The sequence below is a fragment of the Canis lupus genome, chromosome 13, assembly GCF_048164855.1.
Source record: "Canis lupus baileyi chromosome 13, mCanLup2.hap1, whole genome shotgun sequence".
Lineage (NCBI taxonomy): Eukaryota > Metazoa > Chordata > Mammalia > Carnivora > Canidae > Canis > Canis lupus.
The window spans coordinates 31,859,659-31,880,840 of NC_132850.1; the positions used below are offsets into that span (position 1 = coordinate 31,859,659).

Sequence of the window (21,182 nt, forward strand, 5' to 3'; positions counted from 1 at the left end):
GGTGAAATTTCTTATTAAAATATAGTCATGGGGTACCTGGGTAGCTTAGTTGATCAAGTGCTTGGCTCTTGACTTTGGCTCAAGTCATGATCTCAGGGTCCTGAGACTGAGCTCTTTATTAGGCTCTGTGCTCAGTAGGGAGTCTGCTTAAGGATTCTCTGCCCCCTTCCTCTCCTTCTGTCCCTCCCCTTCACTCATACACATGTACTCTCTTTCTCTCCAATCAATCTTTCGAAAAAATAAAACACAGTTGAGTAATCTGTTCTGAGAAACTACACTACTAGCATTCTGTCTACTGCTCTCAGTTATCATGAGAAATTCACAGATAAGAAAGAGTATGGGCTTGTGAACTGGGCAGTCTTCATTCATCCTAACCTGACCACTTATTATGAGTTCCTGCCACATAAAATGGGGATAAGAGTCCCTAAGCTACAGTGATATTATCAGGATCTGTAATAACTCAAAGACCTGGTATATAATATAATGGATAAAACTGAAAATATTTTTAACCCCCTCTCCACCCACAGAGCAACAATTTGCAGCCTTAAGTGGGTCAAAAGATCATTTTCAAGCAGGTTAGCATATTTTAAAAGCAAAACACCTTATTTTCTTCTGTACATCATACCTGCTTTGCCAATCTGAACAGCCAGCTTTGTAAGTTTCCCTTGTAAGACAGATTTTTCCTTTTTTGGCAAATTTGCTTTCTTTTTGTCTTTTTCATCACCATCTCCACCTTCTTCACTCTTCAAAGGCTGCATTTCCATGGCTGCACCATCCTGGGCTTTTGCTAGATTTAAGAACAAATAAAACCTCACTACATTTTTAAAGGCACACAAAACTATTAGCATTTTGAAATGATTTCTGAAACCAATCAGTTTCTTACAGAAGCTGAAAAGATTTAAACATTCAGCTTTGTGTGTGCATAGGTATATGTCTAGCCAGAGAAAATAAGACAAGAGTGACACTACTAGGCTGTGAATCTTCATACCAGATTTGAGTATGTTGTGTCAGGTAATAGGGATGAGGAAGAGGAAGAAACATGGGATCCTTAAACTAAGAACTAAATACCAAATCATTTCTCTTCCCCCCTGTTGTGTTTGATGAGATTTACCCCAAACACTATAAATCCCTTCCACATGTGACCATAATGTAGAACATTATATGTAAACCATATAAATAGAAAAATGTACATGTTTACAGACCTAAACAAATGCAAAAAAAAATCTAAGTTGTTTCTTACACATTTTTCTTAGCAATACTACAGTAACCGATATTAAAAAACCTGAAGTGTTCAAGTTGAAAGTTACCTACATCTGGATTTTTCTTAGCATAATACCACAAATCACAGTTAAAATCTTACTGCCATTGTAAAGGCAGCCTGAGTAAGGCAGTGGCAGGAAGAGAAGTTAACTCAAGTTAACATTAACTGTTTACTTCCCCTGGTACCTGTATCCTACTTTTGGATGAATACAGTACATAGTAGATATACTTTTGGATACAATGAAAACAAGCTAACTGTACTTTCAGCCTTGTGAACTTACCTTTATTGCGATTCTCAATAGCTCCATCTTGTTTCTTATCTGTAGGAACAAAATGGGAATTAAAGCTTTCCAAAAGAAATGAAGACAGTCATGCTAAATTATGCAGAGGTAGTTCACATTTCTATAACAGAACTGTTACACGATGGTGTGCGCTCTTATAGATTAGAAAGCATTTGGCTTGTAATGATCTTCCTGCGTCAATCACTCCCTAGGTCTTAACCAGGGGAAATACTCCAAAATGATTTGGGGCATCTGTACTTGTTTGTTTTCTCCATAAGACTTTACTCTTTTAGATGCTGTAATGAACCCAAATATGGTATAAGAGGGCCTCAAACTAAATACACATGCAATTCTAAGAAAAGAAGAAAAGGGCAGGAATAGGGAAGGAAGGAGAAATGTCATAAAGACAAGAGGCACATGAGAAGGCTGTGATGAGAATGAGAGCCCAAACTATGTAGATAGGAGGCATAAGTAAGTAAAATTCGAGTATGAGGGTAAAGAATAGGCCAATAAGACTACCAGTTAAGGTATTCCCCAAATTACTTTAAATTTGGAGAAAAAAGATGGGAACATCTGAAGCAATAAAAGTAATCAAGGAAGGAATAAGTCTATTGTTTGGAGAAGGCAGTATAATACTGAAAATAACAAAGAGGAGGCATTCAGCCAATTTTTCTTCCAATTTCTCTATCTAGAAGACCATCTTCAAACTGGGAAACATGGAACAGAGTCAAGAAGGAACAGATGCTCAAGATAGACGAGGAGATAGTAAGAGAGTATCTAGCTACTTTCAACAAGCTGAGTTCAGAGAGGGACCAGACAGCTACATTCTAGACTAGGCAGAAAACAAGAAAGATTACCCTGAACTGCTTCTGAGTAACAGCCAAAGCAGTTAAGGGAATGAGAGAAGGACTGAAATCCACAGATGGAAACATGGCCCATTCTATGAAGAAAAACAACACACCAAACAGAAACACAGTCCCGACAATCAAAAATGAGAAGATGCAACTTAGATGTTCATTCCTGGGAACATTTTTGACTGGATTAATGAAAACAGAAGTTTAAGATCTTAGAAAAAAAAAAAACCCAAAACCGTGCTTGTTAGAAAAGATATTGTGGGGGTCAGCAAGAAAGCTGCAAGCTTCCCTTCCTTTTTAAACAGGGTCCATTGACCTTCGACTCCTATAAGTCAGGATGCAGCACCATGTATGGTTAAGAGCACAGACTCTTGAGTCAGACAAGCAGGTCTGATCTGTCACTTACTAGATCTCTGACCTGGAGCAAGTACATAACTTCTGTAACCAGCAGGTTACTCATCTTTAGGTCGTTGTATGGTTTTAAGGATTAAGGAGATAATGCACATAGCATTCAGTAAATGGTCATTATTACTGGTTTTCAAATTGCCTTCCACTCCACCTTAAGAAACCTAAGGAAGCACAGGGAGGGCTACGTGAGGACTGGGGCAGGAGAACTTAGAATGGGGGTCTTGCTACTTTCTCTTCCAGTCAGAACTTTTCAAGTATGTTTTTGTTTGAACGAAAAATCCTGCAACTGAAGACAAAACCCAAAGAACAAAGCATCCAAATATTAAAAGCATGGCTGTAGTTACAGCAAACCAAAATTTTAGCAAGGTTTTTGTTTTAGAAGATCTCAAAATACTTATGTTTAAGAAGGAAATATGGGCTTACTATCCTAAGTAAAATTAAATAAATCCAAGTGGTTAAACCACAGTAAACTGCTGTCAGCCTAAAGAGAAATAACTGTGGAGGAGCAATCCTGAGTGGGAGAAAGGGGTGGTAAAGTAGATACTTAGAAACAGGGTGGGGAGAGCTTTTTAAAAAAAGTAACACGCTTGAAGCACCTGGGTGGCTCAGTCAGTGAAGCATCTGCCTGTGGCTCAGGTCATGATCCTGAGATCCTGGAATCCTGTCCTGCATCTGGCTCCCTGCTCAGCAAGGAACTTCCTTTTCCCTCTCCCTCTGCTCTCTCTCTCTCGAATAAATAAATAAAATCGAAAGAGAAAGAAAGAAAGAAAGAAAGAAAGAAAGAAAGAAAGAAAGAAAGAAAGAAAGAAAGAAAGAAAGAAAGAGAGAGAGAGAGAGAGAGAGAGAGAGAGAGAGAAAGAGAGAAAGGAAGGAAAGGAAAGGAAAGGAAAGGAAAGGAAAGGAAAGGAAAGGGAAAAAGAAAAGGAAAAGGAAAAGGAAAAGGGAAAGGGAAAGGGGAAAGGGGAAAGGGAGAGGGAGAGGGAGAGGGAGAGGGAGAGGGAAAAGGAAAAGGAAAAGGAAAAGGAAAAGGAAAAGGAAAAGGAAAAGGAAAAAGGAAAAAGGAAAAAGGAAAAGAAACATGCTTCCAGCAAAGTAATTTTGAGCAGTCACCCAACCTTCTTGTATGATCCTTGTGTATAAGCTATGCTTATAAATTTTTGTTGAGGATAGAACTCTTGTAGGGATAGCAGATACAATGGGACAATATCAAATTTCTAAAACTTTGATATCAAATATTTTGGGCTAAATGCAATAAACATAATAGGAGTCAGAGTAACGTTTTCACCTATTTAAGTATAGAGTGGGAAATGTGAATAGTAGAAAACTTGAAATAGATGAAAAACTCAATGAGACCAAAATGTGATATGGTTGACAAAGCTATGAATTAAGAAGCAAAAAACATAAGCAAATAGGAAGTGAGAGTTTACATGTTGCTCGTAAAGTAATAGAAAGATGCTAAAACTAAAGAATAAACAGAATAAATAAAGCCAATGAAAGTGTTCAAGATGCTGAACTTGTATGGCTATGGTAAAGGAGATTAATGTGTTCACTAAAGGCTCTTTATGGACTACAGTGTCTACAAGGAAAATTGGGAAATGGAAGGGACTCCATTAATTCTACCACTTAAAAGTACTATATCGAGTAACTTTTTGTAGATCATTTCCTATAAGAACCTCATAAAAGAAGTACATTTTTCTGTGTCCTTTCTTATGACCAGCTGCCATATTTCCAAATACCAATTCTTACAGAAAACTGCCAATCTTACTTTTCTTTTCCTTTTTCTTTTCATCCTTCTTTTCTTCCTCTTCACCTCCAGCTCCAAGTAAGGTAAAGATAATTCCAGTTTGAGAATTAACACCTACAGCAGTAACGACCATTCTTCCAGAGCCTTCCATTACATGAGTACCTACAGCAACAGAAAATTTTTTTTTAATTGCTATGGCTTTTTTCCTCTTACCCTCAAATTTCAAACTTTACTCAGAATTGTCTTTGATATCCGGTATTTAATAAGATAAACTCAGTAAGACATTAAGTAAAACCCAAATTCTTACACTTAAGGTTTTAACTCTGTAATCCATCTCATCTGAATTCAAAGCTCCCTGCACACTCATGTATCATGGGATGCTGGGCAAATTCTAACATCTCAACTATTCACCCATAAAATGAGGATAATAGTACCTGCTGTTTATAAAAATAATGAGGTTCAAATAAACCTACAAATGTAAAGTGCCTTTGCACACTGTCTGAAATTTGTGGGTGTTCAAGGAATACATATTAATTTTAATTGTAAAATTACCTTCACCATTACTGACATTTCTGAGAAACACATTGCTTAAAAAAGAAATATGCTTATAAGCGAAAGGATTCTGCAGCAACAAATGTCCCATTTACCACACCAAAGCCCAAATCTGTGCCTAAACCAGCTTTCATCTCAGTCAGCCTAGATTATTGCAACAGCCTCCTAGCTAGTCTGTCTTTCCAGTTTGCCTGACATCAGTTTTAATCTTCCTAAGATATGAATTTTCTCAGAAGTGTCTCATGGCTCAAAACCATCGGATTCTAAACTGCATACTGGATTAAGTCCAAAGTCTTCTCCCTGAGATCAGCTAACCTCTCAAACTTTTTATCTACTACTCTAACATAATATTCCATTACAGAGAGCTTTGGAACAGAAATGGGAACACTGATTGTATTTTAACTGTTCCTTACAACAATCCTGCAAGTTGGTAAGCATTATTTTTCTTATTTTCTAGAAATTTGCCCAAGGTTATACAACAATTACAGGTCAAGACAAAGATTCAATCCAGCTCAGTCGGGGGTAAAGGGCATATTCTTATCATACAATACCAGTAAGTTTGCTTTGCGTTCTCCAACGTGTACATCCACATCTCTACACCTTTCCTCACTAATTAAAAGGCTCCCCATCTCTCTATTGTAATATTTTTGTGAATTTTAAGTAGCTTTCAAAAGCAATTCTTTTTCTAAGCTCTCAATATAGTCTTCTTTACAGTTATCGTATTTGATCTCTGGGTTTACAACCATATGGGGGCACCATCTTATATACCAAGTCAATTAATGCACAAAGGTTATTTGCTAAATAAAATCATAAAGCATATGGACTTATTCCAGTAGTTAAAAACGTAAATATATTTATTAATTATTGGTGAACTTATCCAATGTGAATTTTTTTAGGCCTCTGACTTTCTTGCTTTTATTCTTTGTTTTATTGTTAAGTAGGCCCCAGCCCCAGCGTGGACCCCAATGTTAAGCTTGAGCTCAGACCTGAGTTGAGCTCAAGAATCAGATGCTCAACCAACTGAACCACCCAGGTGCCTCTGATTTTCCTGCCTTTTAAAATTTATATTCTGAATATTTCCTAATTACCAGCTTGTCAGTGAAAAAGCAAAGAAAACAAACGAAATTCAGGACAGTTTTTACTGAGCAACTTCTACATTTAAAAGGCAATTTCTTTCTTTTAACAATTCTGGCTTTTAGAAGATTTCTATTTTTTTATGTTCTATTCCTCCTTAACACAGGTAACCAGATGCTGGTGGTTAATGTGCTCAGGCAAAGTAAACAGTTTTTGTTCTGGTCATATCCCCACTGCTAACTGAATAACTGCTTTTAAAAATCTAAATTTAAAAAGCCAAGAACAGCAGTGAGAGATGGCATCATGAGAATAAATTTAAAAATAAATGCATTTTATGTTTTTTAGTACATTTTTGGAATAGGGAAATAAATGCAGAAAAACTTTCCCACCCACATTACGATAAGGGACTCTGCAAAGTTATTTCAGTCTTTTCTTAACCATGGAAAATTTACAGCGTTCTTGTGGGGTACACTTGGTGTGTTCGGAACCTGAGTCTACATAAAGCTTACTAGCAAGCTGTTAAAATAAAAAAGGACCAAAGTTCAGTTAAAGGACACCAATCTGAAGAGCTAAACACTTTGTAGTAAGCTAGATGTACATAAAGGTCCATGCAGTGCATATGGCAAAAAGTCAAAAGAGTACCACCTCAGTTTGCCAAATTCTGTGGCTCACGCAGTCTATGGTATTAAGGTATGATCAAATTGCTTTCCCTTCCTTGGAAAGACTATATATATAGACTTTACCGGCTAACAAATACAATTTCTCAGAAGTATGGCACGGAGTAAGCTAAATAAGTATAAGTTGTACTTATATATGCAAGATATATGTATTTGGAATGAATTACAAATACAGCCACGTAAAGAAAAAACCAAACAGGATGTTCCTGGTAGTGTAGGATTTTGAAGGTATACAAATCCTAAGATGTTTCTGGATAGGCCTCTATTATAACTGAGACCTCTACCCTTTAATAACGGTGTTTATAAATGCATACATATGTAATTACTCTGATTTTTAGTAGTGGGATATTTTATAATAAGCTTTTTAGGCACATATTTGCAATCTTAAGAATGAAAAATTGCAGGTGCCAAGTTATTACATAGTTAAATCAGCAAACATCTCCTTATGATGTATAAAATGTTGGCATTCCATTAACACCTGAAAATGGTAATAGAAGATAAATAGGCAACACTCTGCTTGTTCTGGTATAATTCAGTCTAACAAACATATGTAAACAACTGTCTTATAGACAATTTTGTAAATTCTATAAGGAATACTAAAAAATTAAAAGAGTAAAAAACTGGAAATCAAATGTGAAAGAACTGGCATGCTTTTGGAGTCAAGTTGTGATACTCTGGTTTCCTCTCATTCAGCATTTTTAAAGGCCAGTTTTCCCATCATTCCTTCATTCCTTCCCTTTCATTTCCAATTAACCTCAGGTCAAGCTACCAGTTACTGCTAGAAAAGCCTCCCAGTTAGACACCCAACTGCCCATTTCAAACAGTACCCTCATCTGTAAAAATCGTACTCTTTATTCTCAGAACATCTCTTACCTATGTGCAAATTCAATCCTCCCTAGTAGATGTGGTGTTACTGCTACGTCTACTGTTGATTAGTCATGTAATCTTTGATAAATTTTAAGGATTTTATCAGTTCTTAAAAAAAGTCTTTTGTAGATCACCATCGAGAATTCGTTAATTTGCTTTAAAAACAATCATTCTTTAATTTTATACATCAATAGGCCTTAAGAATAAATGTAAGATAGAAAAAGAGAAAAGTAGAAATCATCAGGCTTATGTTTTAGTTTTATCATTACACTAACATGAACAATGACTCTCAAAATCACTTTTTTTTTTTGGACTCAAGCTCCTCATTTGTAAAATATGGCTCTGGATTCAAAAATCTCTAATATCTCTGCAAACTTACCAAAAAAAAAAAAGTCCCTAAGGAATATAAGGGTGGAATCTAATATAAAATACAGAATTGGGGTAGCCCGGGTGGCTCAGTGGCTTAGTGCCACCTTTGGCCCAGGGTGTGATCCTGGAGACCCGGGATCGAGTCCCACGTCAGGCTCCCTGCACGGAGCCTGCTTCTCCCTCTGCCTCTCTCTCTATGTGTGTCTCATGAATAAATAAATAAAATCTTAAAAAAAAATAAAATACAGAATCTTTCACATCGTCGACTCTTAGGGAAACTGTGTTCAATGACAAATGGCATATAGTTGTGGAAGACAAAAAAGTTCAAAGATACAAAAGAAATTCATACCTGATAGAAGTAAGGGATCCTTATCTAAAGACTTCTTAACATGATCAGATTCACCAGTCAATGAGCTTTCATCAATTTTAAGATCATTGCCCTGAATCAATATGCCATCGGCTGGAAGAAGATCACCTAAAACAAAAAGCAATGGTATGCTAAATTATAAACAAAATTACAGTAACTTTACCTGTAGCGTTAAGAAGTATTGGTCGTTTTTTACTTACCATATTTCACCTGAGCAATATCTCCAACAGTAATGTCAGCTACAGGTATCTGAATGACCTGACCACCCCTGATGACTGTGAACTTCTGTTCTTGTTCAATTCGACTCTGCAAACCTCTAAACTGTTTTTCCTTACTCCAGTCATTGAAAGCTGTTACTAATACCACACACACTACTGACAAGAGGATTGCAGCTCCTTCAATCCAACCAGTTTCACCTTCACCTTCTTCCTCTCCAACAGAAACTTCTCCACAAACTATATGGAAAGAAAGAAAATGCTGATCAAAAACAAAACAAAACAAGATTCTGAACTGATGACAACAGACATGCAATAAGTTAATTATGATGTTTACATACCTTGTTAATTTTACTCTAAATACCCTACTGAACCCAAAGCATTCCACAATGATAAGAATGCTTACTATGTCAAGTTCCCTGCCACTGAAGAATTCTCACCCTAAGGATAGGGAGGCAGTCGAGGGTACTAGTTAAGAGTGGGGACACTGGGGAAGATGAAATCTTCCAGAAGGCAAGCTACTGATTTTTGAGACTCAAGTTTCTTCAAATTACGATATCACCTTCTCCAGAGATGTAAGAATTAAATGAGAGAACACTTTAAAGTAGGTAGAGCAATGGTTGAGAATTCCTTTGCACTTGACCCATGGTTAACGCTATTATTACATGTGTTAGACAAGATGTACATGAAAACTTAAGAATTATGTGCTACCCATGAATCATGTTTTATTTACTGTACAATTTTACAGGAGTACAAGAAAAACTTAGTTTCCATAACATGAAAAGGTAAGCCAGATGCTACTCATTAATCCAACTATATGGGCACCTACTCTAGGTGCCAGACACTACTTTAGGAGCTGGGGATATAGCAGTAAATAAAGCACACAAGCTCCCTCTCCACATGAAACCCATATTCAGATTGGTATGTGCAGATGGTATACGAAGAATTCAGGTCATAAAACACAAATAATTTCAGATATCGTAAATGCCATAAAGAAACTAAAGGATGGTAATGTGCTATCAAGTGAAGACCGAGGACTGCGGTTTGTGTGAACACAGAAGGCCCCTCTGAGGTGTCCCTGACATTTGAGCTAGGAGTCAAATGATAAAAGGGAACTAGCCATATAGTTGCTTTAGAGCATTCCAGGAAGAACATTCCAGGGAAAGATTAAAGAAAGAGCATTCCAGGGAAAGATTAAAATCAGTACAAAGGCTCTATGGCGCAAAAAAGTTCACATAAAAACGGGGGGTGGGGGGGGAAGAACCCCCAAAACCTCAAATTTAAGGTCAACAATGTTGAAAAAAGAACAATTAAATAGCACTGTTTAGACTTTCAGCTTTAATCTATTTGTGAGTCTAAAATCAATTCAGTGGCTCATGATCCAGCATTTTAAAAAATAAAACACAACAAAATAAAAGGGATATACATGTAGTAATGGTAAGCATTGTTTCTTAAAAGTTTACCACTTTGGTTACTTATAAATTTACATGAAGGAAAATGTTCTTTTGCATTCTTATATAGAAGTTCTTTCTTACTGAGGGTTGAGCTGAAAAGCCTGAAAAATTAATAGTTCTCTTAGGACAGGTAAAGCAGGAAAAAAGATCATTCAAAGAAAAGAATGAGTAAATGAATGATACCAGATATGATTAAAGCATATTTCAGAATAGAGAGCATGAACCAAAGAAAATGATCTGAAGTATAAAGATGCTGGATAAAGATTAATCCAGGAGGGGTATATGGGAGATGAAGAGAGAGAATACAGAGACTGGAATAAAATTAACTGGTGGTGAATTTGAAGGGATGATATAAATTAATAATAATTAATAATAATAATAATAATAATAATAATAAATCCTGAGGCCCATCAGCAGGATTCAACCATCAATGGGTACAAAAGCAAGTTCCCCAAAAGAGATGGCAAGACAACCCGTTGAGAGCAAATATTAAAACTTCTCTCTGAATTACATTTGAGCTAAAGAAATGACCACGTATTATTGTACACAATAACCAGTTAAATGAATTTATGGTTTACAATGTTCTAAATGGCAGGAATGATAGGACAGTTTCTCTTCCACGTTCCCCTTGCCCAAAAGATAGATTAGCTCTCTGCATTAGGTAAAGCAACTCTGGACTCAGGGACAGATGAAAGTTGAAATACTATGTTGACCACTTTCACCAACTTGAAATGCAGCTGAAGTATTATCTTCCAAATGAAGCATTTCAATGGGTTTTGATCTTACTGGTTAAAAATTTAAAAATGCAGTACTTGTAACAATGTGCAAGAACAACAGATTGAGAGAAGATGCAATTTACCAGTCATATGTCAAACAAAAAGGTTTGTGTAACTGGTAGATGGGAGTGAAAATAAGAATCATTAGTGAGTAGACTTCTTGCCATTTGGATTTATATAATGTTTTAAAAGTTTCTTTTCAGCTATAAGAAACATTAAAACCAAGTTCTGAAATAAATTAAACTCAGACCTAAATCAAGGTTAAATCAAAACTATAAAATATAATAATGTGTATTCAATCATGTTATCAATAATGACATTTTACAGTTATTAAACATCAAAATTTTAAACCTCACTGCATCTTGTAATTATCTCAATTTATATTTTTGCATATGTTTAAAACTATGCACATTATAAAAATACTGTATACACATTATGTAGATGACTTTAAGTCTATATAATTCATGAATGGATCGTTTGGAGATACATGCTCAGATTTCTTCCTGATTAGGCATATATATAATCAAAAAAGCTTAAAAATCAATGCAACAGAGATTAGAGGGGAAGGAATTATGAGACAATTATATCATTCCCAGCTTTAAATCTCACATGCATATTTAGAGGACTATTCCAAAAGAGAAAATGAAACAAATTGGTGTCGTATTTCCATTTCATATATAGTTCTACTTTAGATTATACAGATAAAGTTAGAATGAGTTTGAAACAGATGGTAGTAAAATACTTATAGAAATATTTCCTACTGATGATCATTACAAATTTTCAGAGTAGCTGCAACAAAAAATAATTGCAAAGGCCAAGTTACAAAAGGATTGTAGTTCCAGTTTTATATCTATTTGTATTTTAATAATGCTTTCAGTAAAGTCCAAGCACAAATATTATAATAAAAAAATCTATTTCACCACAGGGTTCTCTGTAAACATAGTCACCTAAGAGAAATGCACAATCTAAATTCAGTCTATGCTCTCTACTGTTTAGCAAATATTCCTTTCTTAAAAATCACCACTGGAGCTACTTCGTGGATGGTGCATTATGTGTGTACATTAACAGTATATAAAAAGTAGTTCTGAAAAAGTATTGTCCAGGAACCCCAGGAGGATCTCTCAAGGTCAAAACTGTCTGTAATAAGACTAAGATGTAATTTGCCTTATATTTTAGGAATGTGTAGAATTTTCCAAAGCCATGGATACACAACACACTAAATGCAGAAGCAGATGAGAATCCAGTTATCTTCAATTATGCCAGACATTAAAGAGATACAAGGAAATGAAGAACACCATTACTACTCTTTTCGTTATTTCATTTAAAATTTCATTAATAATAATTATAGTAATTATAACAGCACAGCACTTAGTTATAATTTTTAATGCAATGATAAAATGCTTTTAAATTCCTTGATTTTAATTAAAAATACAGTAAATATCTACAATATAAAGTTATATAATCAAAAGTTCTTTTGAATTTTTAACTTTGAATGTAAAGGTGTCCTGAGACTAAAAATCTGAGAATCATTGGTAGTGACTAAAGACTAAAGACTCCTTTACAGAGGGTTTTAGTGCTTATTTTCACACGAAACAGCACTAGAAGAAATTTTGAGAATTTACATTTCTAGGACTACAGATTTACAATTAATGGGTTTCCTTTTCAAACAAGTTACTACTTAGTGTTAAGACATAATGTGATAAAAAGATACAAGTACACTAATAGATATTTAAAAAATGCAAACACTAACATTTCATCACCCTCTAGATTTTTGACTCTTTTTAAAGTGTCCTATGACAGACACTGACAACTCTAGTGTATCTTTCCAGTTGGATATCTAATGCCAGTATTTTCCATAAGCAAATTTGGGAAAGGGCTTGTCACTATATTCTACAACTGAAAGCAGTGCAAGTTCCAAAAAGATTTGTCCTTGTAACAAAATCCACTCCCACTGAAAATAGTTTTTGTTAATCCTCTTAGGATATTGGGGGGAAAAGCTTAAAAAGTTAAAAAAAATTAATAATCTTCCAACTCACTAAATTCTAGAATACCAATTCCCAATATTCTATCATGAGAGTTGGGTAAGTTGAACACTACAGAACTTAGCTGTATGTTGCTGAATATGGTATGACCTTTCTGTCATATAACAAGATAAACACCTTTCGGCCTACTCATGTGTGCACACATAAACCTACCTGAGTCAACTACAGACACACAAAACAAACTTTAAAAATCTGTGAGAATACAATAAAAAATGGTATATAGCAGTAATCCCTAAGAAGTGAGATTCTGGGTGAATATTATTTCCTTCGAATTGTCATTTTTCCCTCCCATCTTCCTATGGCAAAAAAAGTATTTAATACAAATATGTACAAGGTTCAAAAATAATTTGGTTTAATGTTATAAGAATATTGCCTAAATTTCTTATTTAGATCAGAGATTCTCAGCCACCGGCAATTTTGCCCCCTATGAGAAACACAACAATAACTGAAGACATTTTGGTTGCCTCAACTGGTACGTGGTACAATGCACGACAACAAAGAATGTTCTGGGGCAAAATGTAAACAGTGCTACTGCTGAAATACCCCAATATATACACTGATCTCATGTAAACTGACCTACTCTGTGGCCAACTTTCTCCAACAAAAAAAATACCCAAAACCCAACTCTCACATGAGCTCCAGGCATACCTTTAATGGAATTACTTTAAATCACTGCCTAAGCCAACTTTTAGAGTTAGCAAATATTTATCAAAGTCTTCATAACTTGAAAAGGCTAAGTTTTCACAAACATATTGGTGCATCACTCTTCTGATATATAAAATATTAGTGGTTTACTCTATAGTTATTTAAATATAGTCACCAAAATCCAAGCTAGATTTCTCAGCAGTTATAGAATATATTGTCAAAGAATATTCATTTTAAATAAACTTATTAAAAAGAGTAAGAAATTTAAAAGAGAAAAGAAGAACAAAGAAAAGTGGGAAACAAAACCATTTGTAGCTACAAGTTAAAGTAAATATACCATCAAATAATGTATTTTTCCATTGGTCAAGACACTTTGTAGTACAAACATTTCTAGAATGGCAAGGCAATAATACCCCAATCATGCATATAGCAACACAATTTAAGAACTTAAAAAATAATGAATTAGGGAAGAGAATAGAATTTTGCTTTCATAATTATTTCCAAGATCAAATAAAAATCAAAACTATTTCAATATAGTGTTCAAAGACCTTAAAAACTGATGGCACAAATCACATCATCTGTATGGCTTAGCTCCTTGCCAACACATGGTATGCACATTTTGGCAGGTCTTTTAACCTCCATATTTCACTTGGAGATGACATTATCTCATAGGATTACCATAAAATGATCTGAGATGGTATATTTAAAGAACTATTAAAAGTACTACTAGAATGGTATTTAGCATGGTCAATGAATGCTGATCTGCTATTGTCATTACATTTAAGTAAGCAAATGAACTGAATTTATTAACATCACACATAAAAATCTTTTTCCCCCCCTTCCCCAATTTACTTACGTGCATTATCCCCTTCTGGAGGTTGATAAAAAGAAAGGCCCAATGATACTATGGCTGCAATTTCTAGTATAATTAAAGTGACATCTTGTAATGCTTCCCATACTAATTGAAGAAAGGTTTTTGGCTTTTTAGGAGGTATAAAATTCTTTCCAAACACCGCTTCTCTTCTCTCTATATCTGCAGGGTTTCCACTTAAACCTAGTGAAAAGAAACAAATTTCAGTGAAAAGTTTCACTATTTACAAATGAAAATACCTATTTAAGACATATTCATTATACTTTAGATTCCAATTCATAAAACCCTATCAAAAAGATTTTAATGTATTACACCAAATGTACAGAATTTGAATCACTGAAAAAAATGTGTACAGTACTTTAAAAAGACATTTGAGGTAGCTCAAGACTAGATTAAGAATTCTCACTTTTCCAAACTGCTTACTTTTTTTGTACTATCTTATACCATCTTTTAGACTGCCAGAGACCAGAACTGGGATGACAGTTGGATTTTATATTGTAATTAAACACTTCTTTGACCTTTACTTAGGATTTTTTCCATCCAAAAGTGGGTAATTATGTATTTATTTGATTGACTTAACAGCATCTTGGTTATTAACTCAATCAGTGAAAATTTTAGATTTTTACTCTCATTTACTAAAGAACAATGAGAAGTTAATTTATCACAAACCCTAAAAATTTCTCTACTAAAAATGGCTGTCATACTTGGACTGATAAGAGATTTGCACGTCACAAAGAACCAGGAAACTTGGGCTGACTTTTCTTTTGAATTTTATATTTGGGATTTATTTCCGGCTTAAGAAATATGTAGTGCTACTGACTGCACCCACTGTCACTGCAAGGGAAAAGGTGCATTACAGGACATGTATTTATTACCTGAAGTGTGGAATTGAAAGCTACGAGGGAAGAGGTTAAGAGCTGGCTGGATGAACATCAATTTTGCCTTTCCTTCACCCTATCTAGCAGGTCCTCCTATAATTTAACCCTGCTGATCCTATCAAACCTAGATATATTCCCATTCACTAACGCAATGTATACATTTACCTTTTTGTTGGGGATAGGTATGAAAAGACGGGCAGCAGTGTCTTATGACTTGTTTCCTTAGTCTGTTTAAAAATATCAAAGAAGGAGGCAAAGGTACCAGAATGATACACCTTTCAATTTATTGTCATAAATTTAAAGGCATTAATTTAGTTAACTAATCTCTCTCTCTCCCTCTCTCGGCGGGGAAGGGAAAGAACAGCAAAGGAGGAAGACAGAAAACAGTAGATAATGGAAGGCTCTTGGTTTTAAGCGTTTCAGCTAGTAATCCCAATGTAGAGGCAGGCAAAGAGTACAAGAGAGAACAAAGAAAGTATACTGTTAGAATAAAAAGTAAGAAATGAATATAAACATTTTAAGGTAATTATTTACGTTGTTAAAGGTATCAAGAAGATTCCAGATGTTTTCTTTAGCAACTGTAACAAGGTCAATCCATTCTGGGCATTCGAAAGCATTTTAGATTTCTGATGACAAAAGACATCATCTAAAAGTTTCCCCGGAGCTCCAGGCTTTGAGACAGAGTTCAACAGGAGAAAGGAATCAAAGGATTGTACTAATTGTGACTGGGGGAAAGACAGTATGAGAGAAGAAACTGGCAAATTATAATTTAAGATCCACACAGTTTCTTCAGACTAGAGCAATGCCCTCTAATCACACCTGGCTGCAACCAGTTAGCACTGGTCCATGGTTTAATTGAGGGATAGGACAATGTAGTAACATTTTCCACAAAACAAAATTTGTTTTAAAGTTTAAATATTGTAATGTTCTGAGATTATGTGCTTGTTGCTTTTTGAATTGTCTTTTTTTTTCATAAAAAGATATTAAATAGTTTGTTTTGCCTTATGTTTTAATGATTTTTAAAGATTATTTATTTATTTATTTATTTATTTATTTATTTATTTATTTATTTATGACACAGAAAGAGGCAGAGAGGCAGAAGCAGGCTCCATGCAGGAAGCCCGACATGGGACTCGATCTCGGGTCTCCAGGATCACGCCCTGGACTGAAGACAGCGTTAAACCGCTGAGCCACCCAGGCTGCCCATATTTTAATGATCTTACTAGCAAAAATGAAAGACTGCATTCCTCTCCCGTGTCTCCAATTTTTTTCCTAAGGAATCTGTCTGAAGATACTGGTTTTAGCAGTTTAACTCACGCTTAATAGAGCCGATCATTAATTATCTGTATCTGACACCTAGTAGTTTTAAATGTCAGCATTATAACCATAAAAATAACTGACCAAAACTTACATTGGTTAAATAGAGGGCAATATTTTATGTTAATGTGGATAAAAACAGCCAAAGATTGTTTAAAAATGTAACTGGAGGGAATCTGGAAAATGAAAAAGCAGCTGGTCCTAAAGGTTACTGTCATTCTTCTACACCACTGACACACATATGAACACACACCTAGGACATGACATCAATAAAGTCATCTGGTTTAGGGGATCCCTGGGTGGCTCAGCAGTTTAGCGCCTGCCTGAGTCCCAGGATCGAGTCCCGCATGGGGCTCCCGGCATGGAGACTTTCCCTCCTCCTGGGTCTCTGTCTCTCTCTCTCTCTCTCATAAATAAATAAATAAATAAATAAATAAATAAATAAATAAATAAATAAATCTTTAAAAAAAAAGTTATCTGGTTTAGGAACCATCAGATTTCAGTTCACCTACTGAAATTTTGCCTATGTGACTTAACTTCTGTGGTAGTTGGGGGACAGGCATTAATATTTGTTGGTGTAACTTAACAAAGTTATTTAGAAGGGCCTAAGAAGGCATAAAGCATCAAGTTATAAACTATAGTGTAATAGCTATTAAGCTAAATTAAGGGGATGATAAGTTACAAGTTGAACACTACAGGTTTTAATTGCACTGGGGGCAGGCAATATATTTCTATTAATATAAAATAAACATATAATCTAAATATAATGAAATTAAGACTTTTACAACAATAGTCTGTTATCCAGTAGATATTTACCTAACATCTACTACTTTCAAGGATTATTCTATGTCCTGAGGAATCACTGTGAACAAGACAAGTCATAATACATTCACCAAGCTTATATCATACTGGAGGGAAACAAATAGACAACTAAAGTAACACAGAGAAGACTAGTATTTATTCTAAGTGTAACAGAAACCTTTCTAAAACAGAAGGGTTTTTTTTTTTTTTTTTTAAAGATTTTATTTGTTTACTTGATGGAGAGAGACAGCACAAGCAGGTGGAGCAACAAGCAGAAGGGGAGGGAGAAGCAGGCTCCCCACTAAGCAGAGAGCAGAGAGTGGAGCTTGAACCTGGAACCCTGGGATCATGACCTGAGCCAAAGGCAGACATTTAACCGACTGAGCCACCCAGGTGCTCCAAAAGGGTTTTAAAGTACCACAGTAATAATTGATCTCATTTAAATTGTTGTGTGAAGTATGAATTGAAGAGTTCGAGAGCACAGGGGAAAAAACCAGTCCGGTAGCTATGGCAGTGCAGTGAGAGATGATGGTGGCTTGTATATGAGTTTTTAACTGGATCTGCCAATTATCTTATAAAAAGATTAGACAAAACTTGCTAAACAATTCGACACGAATGAAAGAGAAAGAAGAAAGAATGTCTAGGTTGGGGGGGGGTCTACACATTTATATGAATGGATAATAAAGACATTTACCAAAAAATAAATAAATAAATAAAGACATTTACCAAGACAGAGCAGGCTTTGGGAACTGCAGAATTAAGTGGGAAAAGAGAAGCAAGTGCTAATGGTTTTCGTTTTATAGATTTACACATGAGATGCCCAATAAATAATCAGGTAGAAATGCCTGTAGACTGCTTGCTAGCCATATTTGGAACTCAGCAAGAGGTCTAAATGTCTAAATCAGGGAATCATTAATGCATAGTTGATTCTGGAGCCATGGGCCCAATGAGAACTGCCAGACAAGGGAGGAGGGCTGAGGACAGAGCCTTGGAACTCTCTCAACATTTGAAGGTCAGATAGGGGAAGAAAAGCCAAGGCAACCCAAAGAAATGGGTGGGGGTAAGGAGGGGCTCACAAACAGGCTCATTTATATGAAAACAGGCTCATTTATATGGAAGCCTAGAAAAGTAAGGTTGTTTTTTTTTTTTTAAAAGATGACGATGATGTGGATGACTATACAAAGGAGTAGCATGAAGACAGAGCATGGATAATTGCCTTTCACTAGACGGAGGCTGATAACCTTGAAAAAGCTTAGTGTTGTGAAGAAACTGATTAGAAAGAACTGAAGATAAAATTAAGAATTAGAAAGTGAGTGGAAACTATGATTATGGAACATCCAGGAGTATGATGCAGTAGAGAAAAAATAAAGCAGTAAAAGTGAATTAAAGTAGGTAAATAAAACCCATAAAAAAAGCCCATTGGGTTTTTTTCCAAATGAGTGATAAGATATTAAGGCAAGTAATTTGCCAGTGGAAATAATTAAATAGAGAAGATAACACAAGATGCACAGGCTAACACCAGAGCAAAGCCTTTGAAGAAGGGAAACAGAATCCAGGATATGTTAGCCTGCTTGCTCTAAGTTCTAGAAGAGGCTTCTGCTGTTAGGAAACAGAAAACAACAGTCCTTGGGGGAAGGGGATGGCTAAGTGGGTGAAACTGGTAATGAGACTACATGGTCCTAGTTTTAAAAATAAAGTGGATATAACATGAAATCATTAAGTATAGCTTATGAATAAAGGTAACGACAAATCTTCCACCCAGTCCCATTGGCTCAGTTGATTGTAGTGTAGTGGTAACGAGGTGAAAGGGATGTGTGGCACTCATCTCCTTAGGCCCAGTCAGCTTCACAAACAAAGTATATTTTTAAAAACCATCAAGCAGCTGTAAGAATGAATAAAGAAAACCTGATTTAAAACAGAGTTGGGGGGCATCTGAGTGGCTCAATGGTTGAGTGTCTGCCTTTGGCTCAGGTCATGATCCCGGTCCTGGGATTGAGTCCTGCATCAGGCTCCCTGCAGGGAGCCTGCTTTTCCCTCTGCCTATGTCTCTGCCTCTCCCTGTGTCTCTCATGAATAAATAAATAAAATCTTTTTTAAAAAATCAATGTTAATAAATAAAAAGGAGTTGGGGAGCCATAAAGGGAGAATTCTCATACATGTAGCACTCATGTCAACTTAAAGGACCAGCAGGAAGGAGGAAGATTTCCACATGCCTCAGTAAAAACAAACTGCCCACCATTCCTAGTCAATGAGAAAATGCCACAACCCCGAGCTCTTGCTCTTCTCCAATGAAGTTATGTTCAAAATAACTCTCCCCATCTCCTCTAGAACCTAATAAAAGCTAGCCTCCCCTGTCTCTTCAGACTTGCCTCTGGTTCACCATAGTCTGCTTCTCCTTAATTGCAATGCCACTATTACTCTTAAATAAACTCATCTTTAATTAAATTACCATTTGTTTCATTTAAGGTAGACATTACCTGGTGTCAGAAGGGGGATGAGAAGGCGCTGAACCTCTACTGAACTAATGACACTCAGAACTGTTTTGTGGGTCTCACTTGAGTCCCTTGAGCTCTTCATTTCTGTGAGTTGTCTCCTTCGTTTCAGTTCAGTGAGTCTCCTATTCGGATTCAAGCTCCCTCCTTTTGGTTCAGCTCTCCAATTTTATCTGGGGTCTACTTTTGTGAAGGCATTACCCTTCTTGGTGAGTATTCTTTTGTTTTCTGTACTTTTATTTTGAATAATGGGATCGATCTTCAAGTTCAAAAAGTTAGGCAAGCCACCTTCTGACATACCTGCCTATTTTATGTCTAAAAACTATGGTTCCAGAAGCTGTGAATATCTGTAAAAAATGGTAAAATCTTACTAAAGACAACCTAGAACCACAATGGCTATTATGAGAAATGTTCCAGTTCAGTAAGATCATTTAAGTAGTGAACTTGAAAGCAAGGACTATCAAATTATAAAGAACGGGATACTTTTATTTTTATTGGCATGCAGAAGCCTCCAAACTTCAAAATTCCAAAATAGCTTCACTGAAAGACTTTTTGTAAAAGGCTAATAAAAAAGTGAAGATATAAGAGGTACCTAAAACAAAAGGCTCTAAGATTGACATAATACTCATACTGCCTGCCTCCCTCTTTCTTCGAGTACTCATTCTAGTAATATTCCACCTGAATTGCCTCTCTACTACTCTGATGAGACTATTAAACAATTTACCCTTTTAAATAAGACCACTTGATGCTACAGGCAAATTCTCTTCAGGTATCTTTCACTTCTTGGTCAAAGGCCATACTAAGGACTTAGTTAAATAATTTCTTAATTTCTTAAACAGAGAAAATCTAACACTTTAATAATTGGATTAACTCCAGAGATAAGTGGATACATAAAAAGGCAGAAAATAAAATTGGGGGCAACTGAGTGGTTCAGTCGGGTAAGTGTCTGCCTTTGGCTCAGGTCATGATCCCCAGGTGCTGGGATGGCATCCCACATTGGGCTTCCTGCTCAGTGGGGAGCCTTCTCCTCCCTGCTTGCTCGCTCGCTCGTTCTCTCTCTCTCTCTCTCTCTCTCGTTATTCCTGTCTCTCTCAAATAAATAGAATCTTAAAAAAGAAAAAAGGGAAAGAAGAGTGGAGGTACTGGTCAGTGCCTGATATGTTTGTTAAGGCACTCTCCCCTATGCTAATTGAGGATTACATTATCCTGGATGGGTCATCAACCTATGACATCACTTC

General features: G+C 35.8%; 1 protein-coding gene across 5 annotated transcripts in view; it reads right to left on the reverse strand.

Annotated features, from left to right (window-relative positions):
* Window positions 1-21,182, reverse strand: part of ATP2B1 (ATPase plasma membrane Ca2+ transporting 1) — a 128,474-nt gene that overhangs the window by 36,763 nt on the left and 70,529 nt on the right. For all 5 annotated transcript variants that reach the window (XR_012005785.1, XM_072773034.1, XM_072773032.1 and 2 more), the window contains exons 3-8: window positions 14,442-14,639; window positions 8,654-8,908; window positions 8,436-8,561; window positions 4,569-4,709; window positions 1,542-1,580; window positions 626-787 (exon numbers count right to left, since the gene is read on the reverse strand). Coding sequence is in view for 4 of the 5 variants with exons in the window: in XM_072773034.1 (XP_072629135.1) it covers window positions 626-787; window positions 1,542-1,580; window positions 4,569-4,709; window positions 8,436-8,561; window positions 8,654-8,908; window positions 14,442-14,639 (921 nt within the window). In the remaining variant the exon portion in view is untranslated. The remainder of the gene's footprint in view (window positions 1-625; window positions 788-1,541; window positions 1,581-4,568; window positions 4,710-8,435; window positions 8,562-8,653; window positions 8,909-14,441; window positions 14,640-21,182) is intronic.